Source organism: Triturus cristatus, chromosome 9, assembly GCF_964204655.1.
Source record: "Triturus cristatus chromosome 9, aTriCri1.1, whole genome shotgun sequence".
NCBI classification, from domain to species: Eukaryota; Metazoa; Chordata; class Amphibia; order Caudata; family Salamandridae; genus Triturus; species Triturus cristatus.
The window spans coordinates 310,896,853-310,914,235 of NC_140592.1; the positions used below are offsets into that span (position 1 = coordinate 310,896,853).

The following is a 17,383-nucleotide window of genomic DNA, read 5'->3' on the forward strand; positions in this document are numbered from 1 at the left end:
CCCCTTGTCCTCAACTTAGTGGACACGTCCTCTTGACCAACAACACTACACCCATATAACCTTATTTCCATGTCTCCCACTGCATGTGTCTCGGCAAGCCAGCGTCTTTCCTTATGCGAGTAATAGGAAATAGTGTAGGACTTGATCAGCAATGTGCATTGCTTAGTTTGAAAAAAGTAAGTGAAAGGTCCCAGTGTTTTTCTTAGGTGCCTCCCAAAGGCCAGGGTTTCCACACAAGTCTTATTTCTACCATACGCCTCTTTCTCTCCTACACTTCCTGTCCCTCTATGTCACTATTACAGGTTCTTTTCATCCCTGCTTTGGTCCTTTTGTTGTATTTTGCTTCATTCTTCTTTCTCCATGTTCGGCCTTTCTCACTCTTGCTCTTGTACAAGGTCTAATAAAAAATACATCCCGGTCACCAAAAATGAGTGCTATTGCCCGCCACTCGCAAACATCGGCACAAAACAAGCACTGCCAGTATTTTGGTACTAATAACTAGAGTTAGACATAATTCAAAGTGCTTACTTTTGTAGTCTACAAAAGCTCTTTTTTTATTTCTTCAGATTGAAACGAGTAGGATGCATAGCCAGAGGGGGAGCCAGAGGATCCAAAGGTGTGAAGGAACAGCACTGTTACATGTCCACAACTAGAGGGCGCTGAATATGATTTCCCTTATTCCCTGCTCCCATCCACGCTCCATCTTGCCCGTCCCCTCTCTGGTTATCAACCCCACTCAGCACTTGCACCATTTTAGAATTTTTCCAGCATCTAAGATTCTCCACATCTTCACCAATCCACCACGATTACCCACACCCGTGGTCTGAACTCACCTCAGCAACTTCATATCCTTGTTTTCTGTTGAAACAAAAAATGGGAGACAATTGTCAGAAATAGATCAAGAAGGTCCATATCTTTCTGTGTGTGAAGTGGAGGTGTGCTGTCCGTGATGGAGAGCCAGTGTGTGGGTTGGGTCAATGTCTCTGAATGAAGGTTGTAGGGGTACAACTATGCAACCTCTTTTGGTTTATATGCATGTAGTCTGAGAAGGATTGTAATCTTTAGCTGTAAATTTTGTCTGGTGGACTTTCTCCTTTGCAATTTGCCTTAAGTGGTCTGTTTCTCCATTCAATTCCCACTGCCACAACCACAAAGCAGTGTACACTTTTTTGGAAGCACTGCACAGATGGTGTGACAGGTCTTAAAGTAAAGATTCTTCAGTCTTTTCAGCCTTTTTAAATGATAGGAGAGACCCTCCATTCCCTACTCTGCACCCCTTTCCTCCCCTCCACCACCCTTCAACCATTTCATTGAATAATCCACATGATCTTAGAGTCCCATGTCTATGGTGTGTGCACCCTTTTCCCACATTCTGAACCCCCCACTGCCCCCTTTAAGAGTCCTAAGCTCTGACACTTCTCTAATTTCCCAAAAAGTATTGCTCTGTTCGTATAATTATAGATTTCATTCAAACCATGTTAGATATCTAGTGTTCAAATCCTCTCCCTCCATAATTTGAAAGAATTTAAATCTATTGGGCTCTCGATTTTGAATAAACCTACTATTTTAATGTCATTACTGTAATATAAGGGTGTAGAGCAGCCATATTTGAGTTTTGGTTGAATACTGAATATTTGGTCACATTTTTAGTAGAGTAGAACACTTGCTTTTTTAAATATATGCCCACACCCCATCAACATTTATACAGCGAAATATCTGACTGTTTAACTTAAGCTGAATATATATTTGAAGCTAAATTTCTGTTTGCTCCCTAATCAACAAAGGTGATAATGTTAAATGGAGATGTTTTACCTTCTTCTAGATTCATCCACGAGACGTCTGCATTGCCAAAGAGTTGTACGTAAATTAACTACCACAGATCAAACACTTGCATAGCCCCAGAGGTTGGAAACACCAACACTTTATTAGGCAGGTTTGCCAAACATTTCTGTAAGAGGCTTGCCAATTTTCTTTCCTCGTAAATAGTCCCTCGTAGACACTGTCTACATTTTTATAGTCTCAGCTCTCCAAATAGGACTGGCTTAACGTGGATCGTAAATATATTTTTGGGGAATGTAGATGTTTAAAAGATGATTTTCCAAAGATTAGTTAAACTCAATTATATCACCCTGTTTCTTTCAGTGGCAAGTTCTTCTTCTTTTACTGGAAGTCTTTCCTTCCAGATTTTTATAACAAAAGTAAAGGTAATGGAAAATTGTAATTTACTGTATTCATGTGAATGCATACTTATTTACCTTTTAACTTTAGAGTCTATGGAAGCATGTCTACGCAATGACAAGCGACGATGGAGAGCGGAGTGGGAGGGGTGGTCAAACGAATAAGAGATAAGTGCAGGATGAGTCAGGAGGAAGAAATTGAACAAAGAGTAAAAACACCTAGCAAGGAGGATGGTGGGAACAATGAGACAGTGAAAGAGGTATGGGAGCTGAGGTAGTGAAAACCAAAAATAAATAAAAAGGTGAGTTGGGCAGGGAGGGGGGAGAGCAGCACTGTGTGCATGGTGTACTATGAGGGTGGAAACAGCAACTGAGGAGACAGCAAGAAAACACATGCACTCTAACTAAAATGCAGATAGAAAAAGGAACACAGCTCCCTGAATGTGAGCAGTAGAAGGATACAAGTCATCTAATTAAAAGCATGGTAAGAAGCTGTGCTCCAAAAGAGGGACAAATACAAGAAGAGGATGGAAAGCCATTAAATAAGAAGCAACCAAACAAGGTAGACAAGAAAGCCAACCAATCATGAGCAATAGGTTGATCCATATTCCACTCTCAATTTTGGTACTGCACACAACATGTCTTTCCACAACATACAGCTAAAAGCCGTCTGGAGGTAAGACCTAAAAAGAGCAATGGAGCCAAAACTGGCACAGGGTGAAATCAACGTCAGACCCTCTAGCAGGGCAATCAAATATCCCAATGACCAATCCAATCATTTTGGCTACCGCAAAAGGTTCAGCTTAGGATGAAAGGGCTACTGGAATGACTGCTCTGCAGTTCATTGTAGGCAAGTTGATTTTTGGCAACAATTCGCAAAATGCATGAAGATCAGAGCAAAAGACATCTTGCAAGAGGCTAAACAACTTAGCTGAATGTGTGCTGTACCACCAATACTCAAACAACAAGCATTTACAATGCAATAGGTCTCGCAGTTACACGAGTTAAAGCTATTGGCATTGTAAATGACAATGCCAATAGGCATTGTTATTTGCAATGTCAATAGCTCAAACTCGCGTAAATGCGAGACCTAATGCATTGCAAATGCTTGTTTTGTTGTCTTATTGAATAATGGCGGCCACTTTTGTTTTGGTACCCTGGTCTAATTTTTTTGCCCCAGTCCTGTCCAGTTAGAAACCATCCTGAACCCATGCAGAACACACTAACAACCTAAATGGAACGATGAGCAACTCGCCACATTGCACCTCGAATTGAGGAAATCTGTGAAATGATGGTTAAACATCAAAGCACTAAATGCGACCCCCCTCAACTAAATGATACCTCCACCCTAGGTCAGAACCTCACATGTGGGGGTCTGTCGGCGTTATAGAAAATACAAAAAATATTATAATTTATTTAAAGTTTATATTGCCCAACTCTTACTAGATGTGCAGAAAAAGATTAACTGTGAACTTGTTAAAGGAAGAGGAGTCCGTGTGACATTCGATAATGGCCCTGTTATAAAGTAATAATTCCCCTGTGCTGGTGTAACTCGTGAGTGCTTCCGGGAAACTCGAGCTGCGCGTGGCAGCAAAGAGAGGCTATTACTGAGAGCGGCGGTCTGGAGGTGTCCGTGATGTGTGTCTGTCTGTCCAGCCGGCTGCACTGGATAAGTTAATTATACCAAGAACACAGAGGATGACACATCATTGCTGACGGAATTAACGAAGTTAAAGGAGACTGAAGGTCATGTAGACAGGCTGTGCCTGCACATGGGATGTCGAATTTAACGTGTAAATGGCACGAATACATTAGTCAAATGCGCGGGCTCCTCTGCGTGTGGCATCCTTGGGAGAGAGAACTATTATATCAGGAAGTGCCTGTCGCGGGGGGAGGGATTCCACGGAACCCAGCAGCTGCATTGGAGGGTTCCACTGCTAGTGGGCTTAATGCTCAACCAGAGAAAGAACAAGAAACGCAAGTGGTGCGCGCGCGAAGAGTGAAAGTAGGCTGCGCGCGCAAGTGAAAGTGATCGCGGCTGGCTGTACACACTGCAAAGCTGCCAGCTGCGCGCGTGAACGCAAGCGCTAGGACAGCCAGCAGCACTTTGAAAACTCATCTACAAAAGTATCTCTGAGCAGCGCATGCGCGCTGACTAAGCGAGACCTAAAAATGAAAAAACTGTAGGTCTGTATTTAAAAAATCAGAACAACGGGTATCTTTCCTTTTAGTAAGTTTTGTTTTATGAACCACAGTGTGATGTACTCTCTTAGTGTATTTGCAGACACAGTGACCAGGACTACAACGACCAACTGTTTCATACCGAGACATCAAACATAATCATGGACTATGCAGCAATTTTAATAAGATCCTTGCTCGTTTTTTAATATGCCAATCTTCCTTTCTTGGTACACTGTTGCACATGCTGAAGCACTTAAAGAAGCAATACTGCATTGTTTAAAATTGTAATTGAGAAAAACCCCATTTAAAGTGTTTGTTCTCACAACAGGTGAAGTTGCCTCAACCATCCATCCTCTTCAGATTCTGGGCAGATTACAGGGGTCGTGTTTTTTTGTTGAAGGATACTATTCAGCTGACTGTGAAGTTGGATCAACTGCTAGGAACATATAGCTTTAAAGTCCGAAATGGACATATTGACTCCTGAGCAGTGACCGTTGCAGCAGTCTTGGTAAAAAGATGTCTCTTTGTTGCCTCTGGAGAACACGATGCTGTGCCACACTCCGTACAGTTCCTTGAACATTTGTGTATATCACTTTAGAACTACATCAAATCCATTGCTTCTTGTGAATTAGTCAGTAATCTTCTCAAAGCACACTTTTATTGTGCATTATTCTTTTTTTTTTTCTTCATTGTTTTTTTTTGTGGCTATTTCAGCACTCTGTGGTATAAGGTACATAAAGTCGCCTTCACAGCCATCATTGATTATATTAAACCTGAAAATAGTTGTACATGTTGTGTGAATAATGGTCCTATAGAGCTACACAGGAGTAACGCTGTACTGTCCAATGACAAAAGTGATAATGTGATTAGAGGGGGGGGGGGTGAGGATGAGTAAAGTGGGGAATTAGTAAGGAGAGGGGTCATGAAACGTGGAAAAAGAGTCAAAGGATGGGTAGGTAAAATGGAAGGTGCAGAGGAAGTAGAGTGAAATAAAGAGATCAAATAGATGTGGTCGAATCTCAAGCATTCCCCACAGCTAACAGAGCAATTCTTTCTAGAAGGAGGAGATGAAAGATTTTGTGAGGACCTACAGTAAAATCACAAAAACATTTCCTCCAACACAGCCTCCTAGAGGCAGTGGAGGAAAGTAATGTTTCTAGTGAGGGTACATATAAAACAGTAATCGTCACTACAGAACAGGTTAAGAGTCTAGAGTATGTCCCCATATGTGCTCAGACATCGAGAGTTGACTTTGTATTTGTACATCACCCTTTCGCAGGTAGATTGAAACATCAGTTCTGACATGTATTATCCATGTGTTGTAACTATTCTGATTCTTCAGGGCACAAGTGTGCTCTACTATCATGTGTGTCCCAATTTCCTGTAATTTTGAGGCTGATGCATGGAAATCAGGGCTTGAATTATGTACTAGAATGTTGGTGTGCGGTGAAGGAGTGGGAGCTGGCAAACATGTAGAGTTGGAGGGAGGATGAGAGGGAGGTTGAGGGTCTGACAAGACCTTTTTTCTTGTTGCTGTAGCCTTGGGGCCTAACATGAAATAAAGAACCTACTCTTACTTGAATTACTTCACTCCTATACTAACTACAATACATGCGCACTTTGGCCACAGAGTTATCTACCCATGTACACTATTGCAGTGGACCGCATTCAACATTGGATACATTGTGTATAATAGCACATTTAGCAGTGACTTTATTTGTGACCATTTTGAGCCTTACAGTTGACCAGTACGTGTCAAGATTCAGGCATGCCCGCAGCCTATGAAACGGGTCACATCATAGCAGTCTCCATCTCCAGTAGGAACTGGCTTGGGATAGCCTTCTGCAATGTGAAGGGAGTCCAGTATCAATTATGATGAACTTTGTAGGAGTTGAACTTATGGCACTTCTGCCTTATCCCGCTCCAGTGGTCCGGCATCAGAACTGACTAGTTCTTTTCTGACTGTACATTGTATTTCATGATATGTTTTTAACAGTGCAAAAGAATACCAAGTATTTTGTGGTACCAAGCTCCATTTAAAAAAAACGCTTTATAGCCTTGATGTAATTCAAAAACCTTTTCACACTGAGGCATGCGGTGGAGAGTGAATGTGCATAACCAGTTATGATCTTTGCGTGGCTTATGCGCACTAGTAGGGGTTCGAAGGGAGATAAGAAAAATGAGAAACTCTGCCCAGGAGATGGAAGATTACTCCAAAGTAGTGACAACTGCAACCCAGCACTCTCTTTATAAAGTCGTGATTTAAATGTGCTGTTGCTTTCATCCTTTTTTTCCCCAGATCATCCTAGAGATGCCAGGTTCAAGCAAAGCTTTTCATACTTCGCACAAATTACCTTATCATGGATCCCGTGCAAAAGCACAGAAACACTTATTGGTTGTAGACTTGTTTCCTATATCAAATAACACTATTTTCAACTAGTTATGCTACTGTTCTGTTAAAATGTACTGATGCCATAAGTAACTTTCACTGTTTTTATGTGGTGCATCTCAACTGGGTGACTGTGTTGCCGTGTATGTGGCCAATTGAGGATTCCCCAGGCAGGAAGTTGCCTGGCAATATTTGTATTCATGTGGCATCCCACAACACAAATGCTCTGCAGAGGAGCCATCAGAAGTATGGGGCATGCAAACGATGGAGATGGCAACACAAAACAGTATTTCACACAGAAAAGGCAGCTCATACATTAAAAGGCAAGTGCAAACGTTATATCCCTCCAAACACTATGAGGTGTAGTATGTAGTAGGTCAAATGGCCTTTTTCAGTTTCGAGCATTTTGCATTTGAGATTTTTTTAAAGGAGTCTGACGTTAGTACTGCAGCGTTTAAGTGAAGGAGCTGCCAAAGAGAACATTACATGCATTTTGAGAATACATAGGGCTGATGAGAAGGCAGTGCTCGAATTGCCTGAATGGAGACTACCAGACGTAGACCACATTTAGAATGTTGGTAAAATGATCAAAGCCTCTGTTTCACTTGCTGTCGCTAGTGAGTGGTAAATAAAGATGTTGGAAGGATGCAAGGATATCATTAAATAGAAGAGTCTGAGGATGGGTATTTGCAGCAGTCATACCTTTTCTTCAGGACTGGTGTATTGTTCAGCAGCAAAGCATAAAGTAAGGTGAGATTGAATTTAGTGGTTATTATGGGCTTTCTGTAGTGTTCGTTTTCTTGTAGGGGATTGATATAACCCTGTTGTGCGAACCAGGAGCTTAAGCTTCAATTCAGAAATGAAGCTTTTGTTTTCAGCTATGTTAGTTTTGCAGAGATATACCGTATCGTGTTAGTAGTGGCCAGAGGGATTATTTAAGGTTCTAAATATAGCGGAGGTGTTCTCAGTCTAAATTTGAGTGGATGTTTCTTAGTCAGGTGCTAAAACTGACATAGAAGCAGCAGTAAGCCATGACACCAAGTGAAGTTTCCCCACCTCCTTTTCGAGCTGATAGCCAAGTACACTGGCAGTGGCAGTCTGTCAGCATGGGTATAGCAAAGAGCACAAGCATTAACAATAAAAAGAGGCGCACAGACCCTGAGAATATGAGTTGAGGTGATGGGAGACTATAGAGTTGAAGTAGGTTTGTTTATTTTTCCTTTAGAGGTAGGATAAATATGGTCCCTCTCTTGGCTGGGTTTTCATGATGCAGTGCATGCTTATTCTGTATTGGATGGCAGTGAGGCAGTTAGTCTTGGAAGTCATAAGTTGGTCTACAACAAATGGCAAAGAGAAGATGATTTTGGTGCCATAGATTAAGTTGTAGCAGAGGAAACGAAATGTTGATAATATATAATATTATGTTATTGTTTCTTATTAGGCGCGACAAGTCACCCTGAGGGGTCTCTAGGCGCTGCTTCTTTCAACAGATTAAATTACAGGCCAATTAAAAATGAAGTGCTAAAACAACCATGTTTTAAGATCTTTTTTAAAATAAGTGCATATACGTAAGTGTAGTGGAAGCTGGTTGCAGTGCAAAGGAGCCAAATACAAGAAGGATCTGCAACCATATCTGGCAGTACAGATACATCGAGGATGTAGCAAACATTTCCCACTATACCTGTTTGAACAATGATCACTTTCTTATAGGCAGCCAGTGCAGGCATCTAAGAATGGGTTCAGATGGCAACCGAGGTGGAAGATGACCAACTTACCGTACAGCTGTATTTTGAACCACCTGAAGTTTAGCAATCAATCCTTTTTTCATAGAAGCCATTAGCAAATTTCCATAGTCGAGGCAACTAATTATCAAAGCTTGGACTAAGGATTGTCTTGACTGAAGTGGTAGCCACGCAGATAGTTTTCTGAGCATGCGCTTTATCCAAAGCAAGCGCCAGTGATGTCGTTAATATGTTCTTTGATGGAAAGATCCTCACCCACCATGATGCCCAGGTTTCTGCCCACAACCTTCGGAGTTGGGACTACACCCAGGCTATTCGGCCACCAGTCATCCGACCATACCGAGTGGGCTTTACCACATAGAACGATCTCGGTCTTGCTTGTGTTAAGCTGCAGACAGTTTTGCTGCATCCATGTGGCAATGTCATTCATACAGTCTCAGAACCGCTCCTTGGTGGATTCTGGATTAGGTCCCATAGTGATGACAAGCCGAGTGTCATCTGCATAGGAGATGACCTCAAACCCATAGGATTTTATCACTCGTGCTAGTGTTGCCACATAAATATTAAAAAGAGTGGGACCTAATACAGATCCCTGTGGCACTCCCTAATCCAAGACTATGGTTGGTGAGACAAAGGACTTTCACTGCACCGTGCTGGTGCGATCACTCAGAAAATACTTTAGCCAGTCTAATGCTTTCCTTCCAAAACCAATCTCTGTCTTTTAATTAAGACTGCATGAGCGGGGGCGTGGCCAACCGCTGAGTAAGATGACCTGCGTAGTAGAGCAGCTCCGACCAAACACGCACGTTGAAGCCAAAATTCCCATATTTATCCATAGAGAATACATCTGTGACCTTCGGAAATTGTACTGGAGCCTGTCTGGAGTGACCCGATCGAGAAACTGAGTGAATCGGGCAAAAGTTCGGCCCGACTACGCAAGGTACAGTCCTGACAACACAGCCTACAAAGTGCAGGAGGGGGCGCTACGGAAAATAAAGTAGCGGAGAGCGCCGGACGGACGTAATTATCGGAGCAGACCTACTGAGACTTGCCCGATTGTGATCTGTATCGGGGCATACTGGAGCGTCTGTGGGCTGACAGTGCCCCAATGCGGAGGTTTTCGAGGGGGCGTGAGCGGCCTGGAAGGCACAGGATTGACGCACCGGGACGAGGCTGTGACACTGAGTACATCACGAGAAACGCCAGCGTAGCTCGTCTGTGGTGCACAAGCCCTAGTGTGCCGATCACTCAAGAACATCGCCCTTCACTGACGACCCCGGGGGTAAAATCGTGCAGAGACGGCACATCAGTTGATGTTCAAAGGTAAGGCAGCAGCGTAGAGGCGAGGGCTGGGAGGAGCAGCATCCCAGAGAGTCGGAGACAGCCGATGGGTTCTGTCTTCAGCCCCTAGACAATATTCTGCCAAAATACCCAGGGTGCTATATCTGAAACCTACCACACAGCTCCAAGTAGTTGGAAAAGAACTCCAATTTAAAGACGTTGTAGGCCTCCCACGTTGTGACGCGCTGGCCCTCCAAACAAGTAACTCGCACGCCGTCTATTATTTCTACTCGCAGCTTGCCTCAAATTGTGAATAACCCCCGTCGCGTGTGTGCAACTTTTGCATGGGTTATATAAATGGTATTGACTGCGTGTTATACAGAGTAGTTCTTGCGCCCTGTTTTCAAAGGCTGGTGATCAAACATTCAAAAACGTAACAGTCAGCACTATGCTTTGTGATCAACTGCTTTGTGATCAACTCACCAGGTTATTCACGCGGTGCCAAGATCAACAAGCCGTCTCCGTGGAGCAAGTCAGCAACGAGGTGTGTGCGCGCGCGTTAGGCAGCTGGGTCGGCAGCGGCGGGGTGTGTGCGCGCGCGTATGTCTGTGTGTGCGTCTGCGCGTCCACAGACCCCGATCGCTGCGCGTGCCCCGGTCTGTCTCCCTTGGCAGGCAACTAGGCAACAATAGTACTCGTTGGCGGCAGCGCTTCGCGCTGCAACGCCAGCGAGACCTAAAAAGCAGTTTGTGTATTTACTGTTCTATAATGCCACACAGAAATGCCTACTTTGTCCATAACACCAAGTACACGCACAAAAGTGTAAATTTAAAGAAGCCCATTTCTCAACTATTTTAGAGAATACATTTTTGCAATTCATACCAACTGAAATTTTGATTCTATTTAAGAAATAGATACACAGATATTTAAAACCAGATGGATGTCAAAGGCTGAGCCCAATAGAGGGGCAACGTTCTGAGAACAGTATGCATGATGACATGAGATTTCATGTCGAAAGAAGTTATGCTTTTGAGCCAGCAACAAACATTTCTAGGAAATGTAAGCTGCCAGCAAATACCCAAAGTCTGAGAACCCAGCATTTACATTTTCCAAACATAGGCTTGGCAGGAACACACGAAAAGTGATGGCCTGAAGAATTAATGCCAGTACACCCAACCAAGGCTTGGTCAAAATAAAAATATCAAAGTCACACTTCGTATCCTGAAACATTGTTGAGATGCATGAAACAGGACACTTTTCCCTTGACAGATGGAGTCAATAAAAAGTGTGAAATAGACGAATAACGTCATTTGTCTGAGCAACAATAGTGACATGATGCAGGGCCTAGTCAATACTATTCTACAGGGCTTCAAGTGGAATGACACAGATGGAGGTCTCTGGGCCAAAGAAGTACATCAAGGAATCCCTTCAAAGATCAAGGATGCAGCTTACAACATGTGACCTAAAATGATGTGCTGCATACAGTGTGCTCCCCGACCAGTACGTGGGTGCCTCTTGGTAAGTTTTCTATACTTGTATCCAGACATTTCACAATACAATGGACATGCACCTAAAACAGGCCAGAACTACGGACTTTACCGGTGCTTGTTAGGAGTATCAAATAAACAAGCCACAATAATGATTTTGTTGTGAACAGTGACAATTAAAAATGTTTCAATTCTGAACATATGAGACTCTTAATTAAACATTCCTAAGATCTGTGGAAGCGGTAGTGGTCTTCCGTGTCTCAATCAGTTGCGTTCTTCCCCCACACCTCTTTCCTCTGCAGTTTCTGACTCCGTTTGTCACATACACTCCATTCCCCATATACTGAAATCCTCCACATGCATATTTCACACATCATCTTCTTTCACTTAATTATTGTCTTTTTTGTTCAACTCTTCTACATGTACTGTCCTGGTCCACCTCTCCCTCACTATGCTCTCTCCCTCGAACACACACACACACACACATATGCGCACACGCACACACTTTCTCTCTTCACCTCTAAACACAACATCTTATGTTCCTTTGGTACTCTTAATATTTCAAAAGCTATGCACCTTCTTCACACACTTTCACATAAAACTGTAAGCACAGTAGCCACATATATGACCATTGTATTGTACGCTCTATAGAGAGGTGAACAAATGGATAAGCGTGTACTCTGAACACCTTTATGACCCACTGACAGGCACAGCTTTAGCTCATCAAGACAATAAAGGACAACTCAATCAAAGCCTTTATTCGATTTTAGTTAAAGTCATAAAAGTACTGTTGCAAAAGAAATACATCACACATAAAAAAAACTGCAGAAGGGCGTTTCTACATGAGATAAGGTCCATACAAAATAGGCCAAGAAGACAGCCTACTAGAAAGATTTTAAAGTGCTAGGTGCATGGAGGAGAAAAACAACGGAATATAATAAAGCAATATATTACAAGTTACAAAACCCATCGGTTAACAAAAGCCTTTATGGACCCACTATGTTAGAGGGGCGAGCATAAATCCCTGTGCCTTTATTTATGGAGCCGACTGTTGATATATAAGAGAGCACATCTAAAGTGCAAGAATGGAAAGTGCTACTGTTGGTTAAACCATAGTTAAAATTCTCGTTATCCAATCATGCAGAAACTATACAACAAATGACAATAAAACACACAAAAATGTATAAAATCAGTCGATATAATCAGTTGTGATATAAAAACATAAGACTTAAAAAACAAGGTCGTAACACAGGGCCAAAGAAAGAACAATTTCATGGGGCAAGTACAGAGCGTAAGCGTATTGCCCGCTGTATGAAGACTGCAATCGAATAGCATGAACTCACAGTTGGTAGCGTATTGCAAAAACTCCATGGCAGCCCTGCACTGCCTTAAATTTGCCTATTTCAGGAGTGGCAGAATGAACACAGGGTTTGATTTGCAAAAGTAATCAGAGACAATATCCTAACTTTATGTCTTTCGATATTCACAAAGGGCATTTAGGAGTAGTTAAGTTAGGATTTTGTCGGGGCGTGGCTTGGACGCCGATCGGGATGGCGGCGTGAGCCTGTAGCTCCGAGCCTGATCCCGGCATTAATCCTGATATACCTGCCGTAAGGGGCTCCTAGTGGGACGGACTGCCGGCGCGGAGCACCAGGGCTGCAGGGGCTACTGGCAACGAGATTGAGGAGGGCTAGGAGCGGTGCTGGAGCCTGTCGCCGGGGCTGCGGAGCGCGGAGAACAGCAGGCAAGATGGCGGCGACCTCGACCTCAGAGCCTTGAGGGTGGAGGACGGAGGATCGGGGCCGGAAGGAGACGGGGACTACCCCAGCTGGGCTGAAGGAGGACGGCTTTCCGGTGCCCCTGGTGTTGCGGGCTGGGGGTCGGGGCTCCTCTCGCTGGGTGAGGCGCGGAGCGCCGGAGTCGCCCCCCTCCCCCCACGTGGAGAGAGACGACTGCCTGGGCTGGCGAGGAGCCTGGCTGGGGCCCGGGACGGCGGAGGCGGCCGGAGCGTGTGCGGTGTTGCCCGGGAGGGGCTACGCCTGCCAGGCCGTTGTTGGACAGCGCGCCCGGCATCGGGGCGGACTGACGGTCCCCGCCGGCGGCTACGGAGTGGTGCGGGTCCCGGCGCTGAGCGGGGGCTGGCAGTGCGGGGACGGAGGAGAGCGGCAGGCGGGTGCGGAGGGGCGCCCCCCCCCCGGGACACGGTGCTGACCCCGCTGGGCGGATAGCCCTGGACTGCCTTGATGAGGGCCTAAGGACAAGGAGGTCCGGAGCGGCTGCCGACGCTGAGGGGAACGGAGGAAGGCCCTGGACTGCATGGCCCTCATCGGCGGCTGGAGAGTGGCGAGTGCTGCCGGAGGTTGGAGGCGGCGACCCAGGAGTGGCGCTCTGGCTGACTGAGGGAAACACACGGGCCGCGATTGTGGTGGCCCTCGTGGGTGGCGGCCAAGCCGGGCGGCGGACTTTGGCGCAGTTGAGCGGGGGACCCTCGAGCTCACCTTGATCGGGGGTGCCCATTGAGCAGATGACGACTAAGGGCTCTGCGCTGCAGATGCCGGTGGGGCACGGTCGGGGGCCGGCGCAGGTGGCGGATGGCGGGGCCCAGGCTGACCCGGAGGGATCAGCGCAGGAACGGCGCCTGAACAAACGGCTGGATGGCATCCTGGAGGCGATCACGGCGACCAAGGAGGCACTGCACAACGATATAGCGCAGGTCGCCACTGGGCTGGGTCTCTTGCGGGCGGACCATGCCAAATTGTCAGACCGAGTTAAGGACAATGAGATGCAGCTACAGGAGCTCAAGCCAGCGGTGGTGGCCGCGGACCACAAACTCGCTGATATCCTGAGCCGTTTGGCGACGCTGGAGAGACGGGCGAAGGATGCCGAAGGCCGTAATCGAAGGAACAACGTAAGGGTGGTGGGCCTTCCGGAAAACAGCGAAGGAGGGGATGCGGTGGCATACATGGAGAACTGGTTTAAAACGGTGGTGGCTCCGGAGGGGCTCTCCCCCTTCTTCTCCTTGGAGCGCGCACATAGGGTTCCGGCCCGCCCGCCGCTGCCGGGCCGCCCACCCAGGCCGATGTTGGTCAGACTCTTGCATTACAAGGACAGAGATTTGCTGATCCAGAGGGCACGATCAGAGGGCCCATTTCAGGTGGCGAACAGCCCGGTAACGATGTTTCCTGACTATACGCAGGAGGTCCAGAAAAGTAGGGCCTCTTTTTTGGCGGTGAAAAAGGAACTGAGGGCCGAGGGTTTACAATATTCCTTGCTTTTCCCGGCGAAACTAAGAGTGATTGTGGACGGAACGGCTCACTTCTTCCAGACTCCTGACGAGGCGTGGGCATGGCTTGAGTTGCATCGCGCTGGTACGGACCGCACGGGGAAAGGCGCGAGGGCGAAGAGCCAGCTGGTGAGGGTGCGGAAATCCCAACGCATCCGCAAACGAGATAACCTCCGGAGAGGGGTGCGGGACGACCAGATGGCGCACGACAGGCGGGGAGCGCTGGCGGCGACGGCGATCATAACGGGCTCCTCGCAAGACAGGACATCGGTGGGCACAGAATCTGGTGACGATGGCGAGCAGTCAGGTGGTGAAGTCTCGGAGGCTGAGAGCTCAGGGAGGCCGGCAGTCACCCCACAGACGGCGGATGGACTCTTCAACGACTAACACTGGGAGTAGGGGATTTTATTCGCAGCCCCGAGTCCGGAGGGGCGCCCTGGTGCTCTGCGATTTGGAAGGTACTGTGTTGAGAGACCTGTGGGATCGTGGGCTGGGGGCGAGGGCTGGGCCTGCCCCGGGTCGGCTCTGAAGCACCCCCTCGTGGCCCTTAAGGCTTGCTGTGGCGACGACCGCAGAGTAGGGAATGTTTGGAGGGTTGCAGGTTTGGATGGGGGCTGATATAGCGGTATTGGGTCCTGTTCTGGGGAGAGGGGTGGGGGGAGTTTGTTGGGGTGTTTTGGTTAAGGGGCAATACTGCATGGCTGGGGGTGGTCACTGGGCACTGGTTCATTGGTTGAGGACTGGCTACAATGGGGACATTACCTAATTTGAAATGCCTCTCGTGGAATGTCCGCGGACTCCGGACCATGACGAGGAGGTATAAGGTGCATGCCCAGCTGGTGAGGCGAGGCATCCAAATTGCTTTCCTACAAGAGACTCATTTAACCAGGCAGGAACATACTGCGCTGCAGAGGAGATGGCATGGCCAGGTGTTTGGCACCACGTACTCGGCGTTTGCCAGGGGAGTATTGGTGTGGGTGAGAGCGGGGGTCCCATTCCAGGCTACGACTCAGTTGGTAGACCCTGAGGGTAGATATGTGGTGGTGGAGGGGCGATTGTATGGCCAGGATGTGGTTCTGTGTAGTCTCTATGCTCCTAATGTGGATCAGGCGCGCTTCTTTGCTGGCCTGACGGGATCGCTAGCGCACTTCCTGGCGGGCCCCATTCTGATAAGAGGGGACTTTAATTCCATAACTGATGTAGCATTGGATAGGTCGCATCCGCCCCTGGCCGACTCCCCGGTGCGCCGGTTAGCGGCGCACAGGGCGGACTGGCAGGAGAGGTGGGGATTGGTCGATGTGTGGAGGGAGCAGCATCCTGGCGATAGGGACTACTCCTTTTTTTCCGCTTTACATGCGCTGCACGTTAGGATAGACGCCATTCTGTGTAGTGGCTCCCTGGCTCCCAAAATGGCGCACACGGAGTATTTAACTAGGACCATCTCCGATCATAATCCGCTGTTGCTGACGCTGCAGTGGCAGAGGCCGAGGTCGGCAATCCCGACGTGGAGGCTACGGCCAGCGACCTTAGATGATCCGGTGTTTAGTGATGCTGTCCTGCAGGGCATTGAGCTCTACTTTAGGGAGAATGAAGGGTCAACTACCACGAGAGCGATTGAATGGGATGCAATGAAGGTGGTGACCAGAGGTGTTTGTATGGGCCGGTTCTCGAATGTGCGGACGACAGTCCTGGCTGACCTGGCGAAGGCGGAGGGGTTGCTGCGGGACTTGGAGCGGCGCAGGCCTGAGCGACCGGAACTACAGGATAGGCTGCTAGAGGCGAAGGAGTTGGTTGCGACTGAGACGGAGCGGCTGAGGTGCTTTGATTACAAGCAGTACGCGGCCAGAGTGCATGCGGAGAGGGATAAGGTGGGAACGCTCCTGGCCCGGCTGGCTAACCCGGAACCTAGAGGTTGCCCGGTCATGAGCATTCGCACGGAGACAGGGGAGGTAGTCTACACGCAAACGGCGGTGCTGGAGCGCTTCTGGTCGTATTACACGGGCCTCTATGAGAGCCAGCGGGGGGCGGAGGGCCGTCCACTGGCCGACTTACTGGAGACTACTCACCTCCCGAGGCTGGAGGCCGAGACTGCGAAAGAACTGGGTGGACCTGTCACGCTCTCGGAAATCAGGGTGGCTATCAAGCACATGGCTAGAAACAAAACGCCAGGGGTAGATGGCCTGCCGATCGAATTTTATGCGCAGTATGTAGATGTACTGGCGCCCAGGCTCCTGCTGGTCTATGCGGAGGCCTTGACGCTAGGGAGATTGCCCCAGTCGATGAGGGAGGCGCTGGTGGTGCCGCTGCTGAAGCTGGGCAGGGACGCTTCTGATGTGACTTCGTATAGGCCATTATCCATGCTGACGGTCGACTATAAAATATTGAGTCGCATCCTGGCTACTAGATTGCTCCCACACATGACCCGGCTGGTTCATGAGGACCAAGCTGGATTTATCCCCACTAGGAGCACGGCCATGAATATTCGGCGCCTGGTCCGCATAATGGACAGTGCTTGGGACCCTACCCAGAAACCGGTAGTGTTATCTGTGGATATTGAAAAGGCCTTCGACTGCTTAGAGTGGGGCTACCTTGATGCGGTACTGGAGCAAATGGGTCTGGGGGATGGTTTTGGGCGGTGGGCGAGGATCCTGTATTCCTCTGCTTCGGCCCGAGAACGCCTGGGATCGGTGGTTTCCTCAGAATATCCGGTGCGCAGGGGCACGAGACAGGGTTGTTCGTTACTCCCCTGCTGTTTGCCCTGGCAATGGAGCCGTTGGCGACGCGGGCGAGGACGGGGTCAAGGTACGGTGGGGTCCGGTGTGGGGAAACGACGCACTATATTT

The 17,383-nt window shown here is 47.7% G+C and overlaps 1 protein-coding gene across 2 annotated transcripts in view; it reads right to left on the reverse strand.

Annotated features, from left to right (window-relative positions):
• LOC146797813 (inositol-tetrakisphosphate 1-kinase-like) overlaps nucleotides 1-17,383 on the reverse strand; it is a 216,676-nt gene that overhangs the window by 46,842 nt on the left and 152,451 nt on the right. For both annotated transcript variants that reach the window (XM_085624996.1, XM_085624997.1), the window contains exon 2: nucleotides 834-858. In XM_085624996.1, the coding sequence (XP_085481122.1) occupies nucleotides 834-858 (25 nt within the window). The remainder of the gene's footprint in view (nucleotides 1-833; nucleotides 859-17,383) is intronic.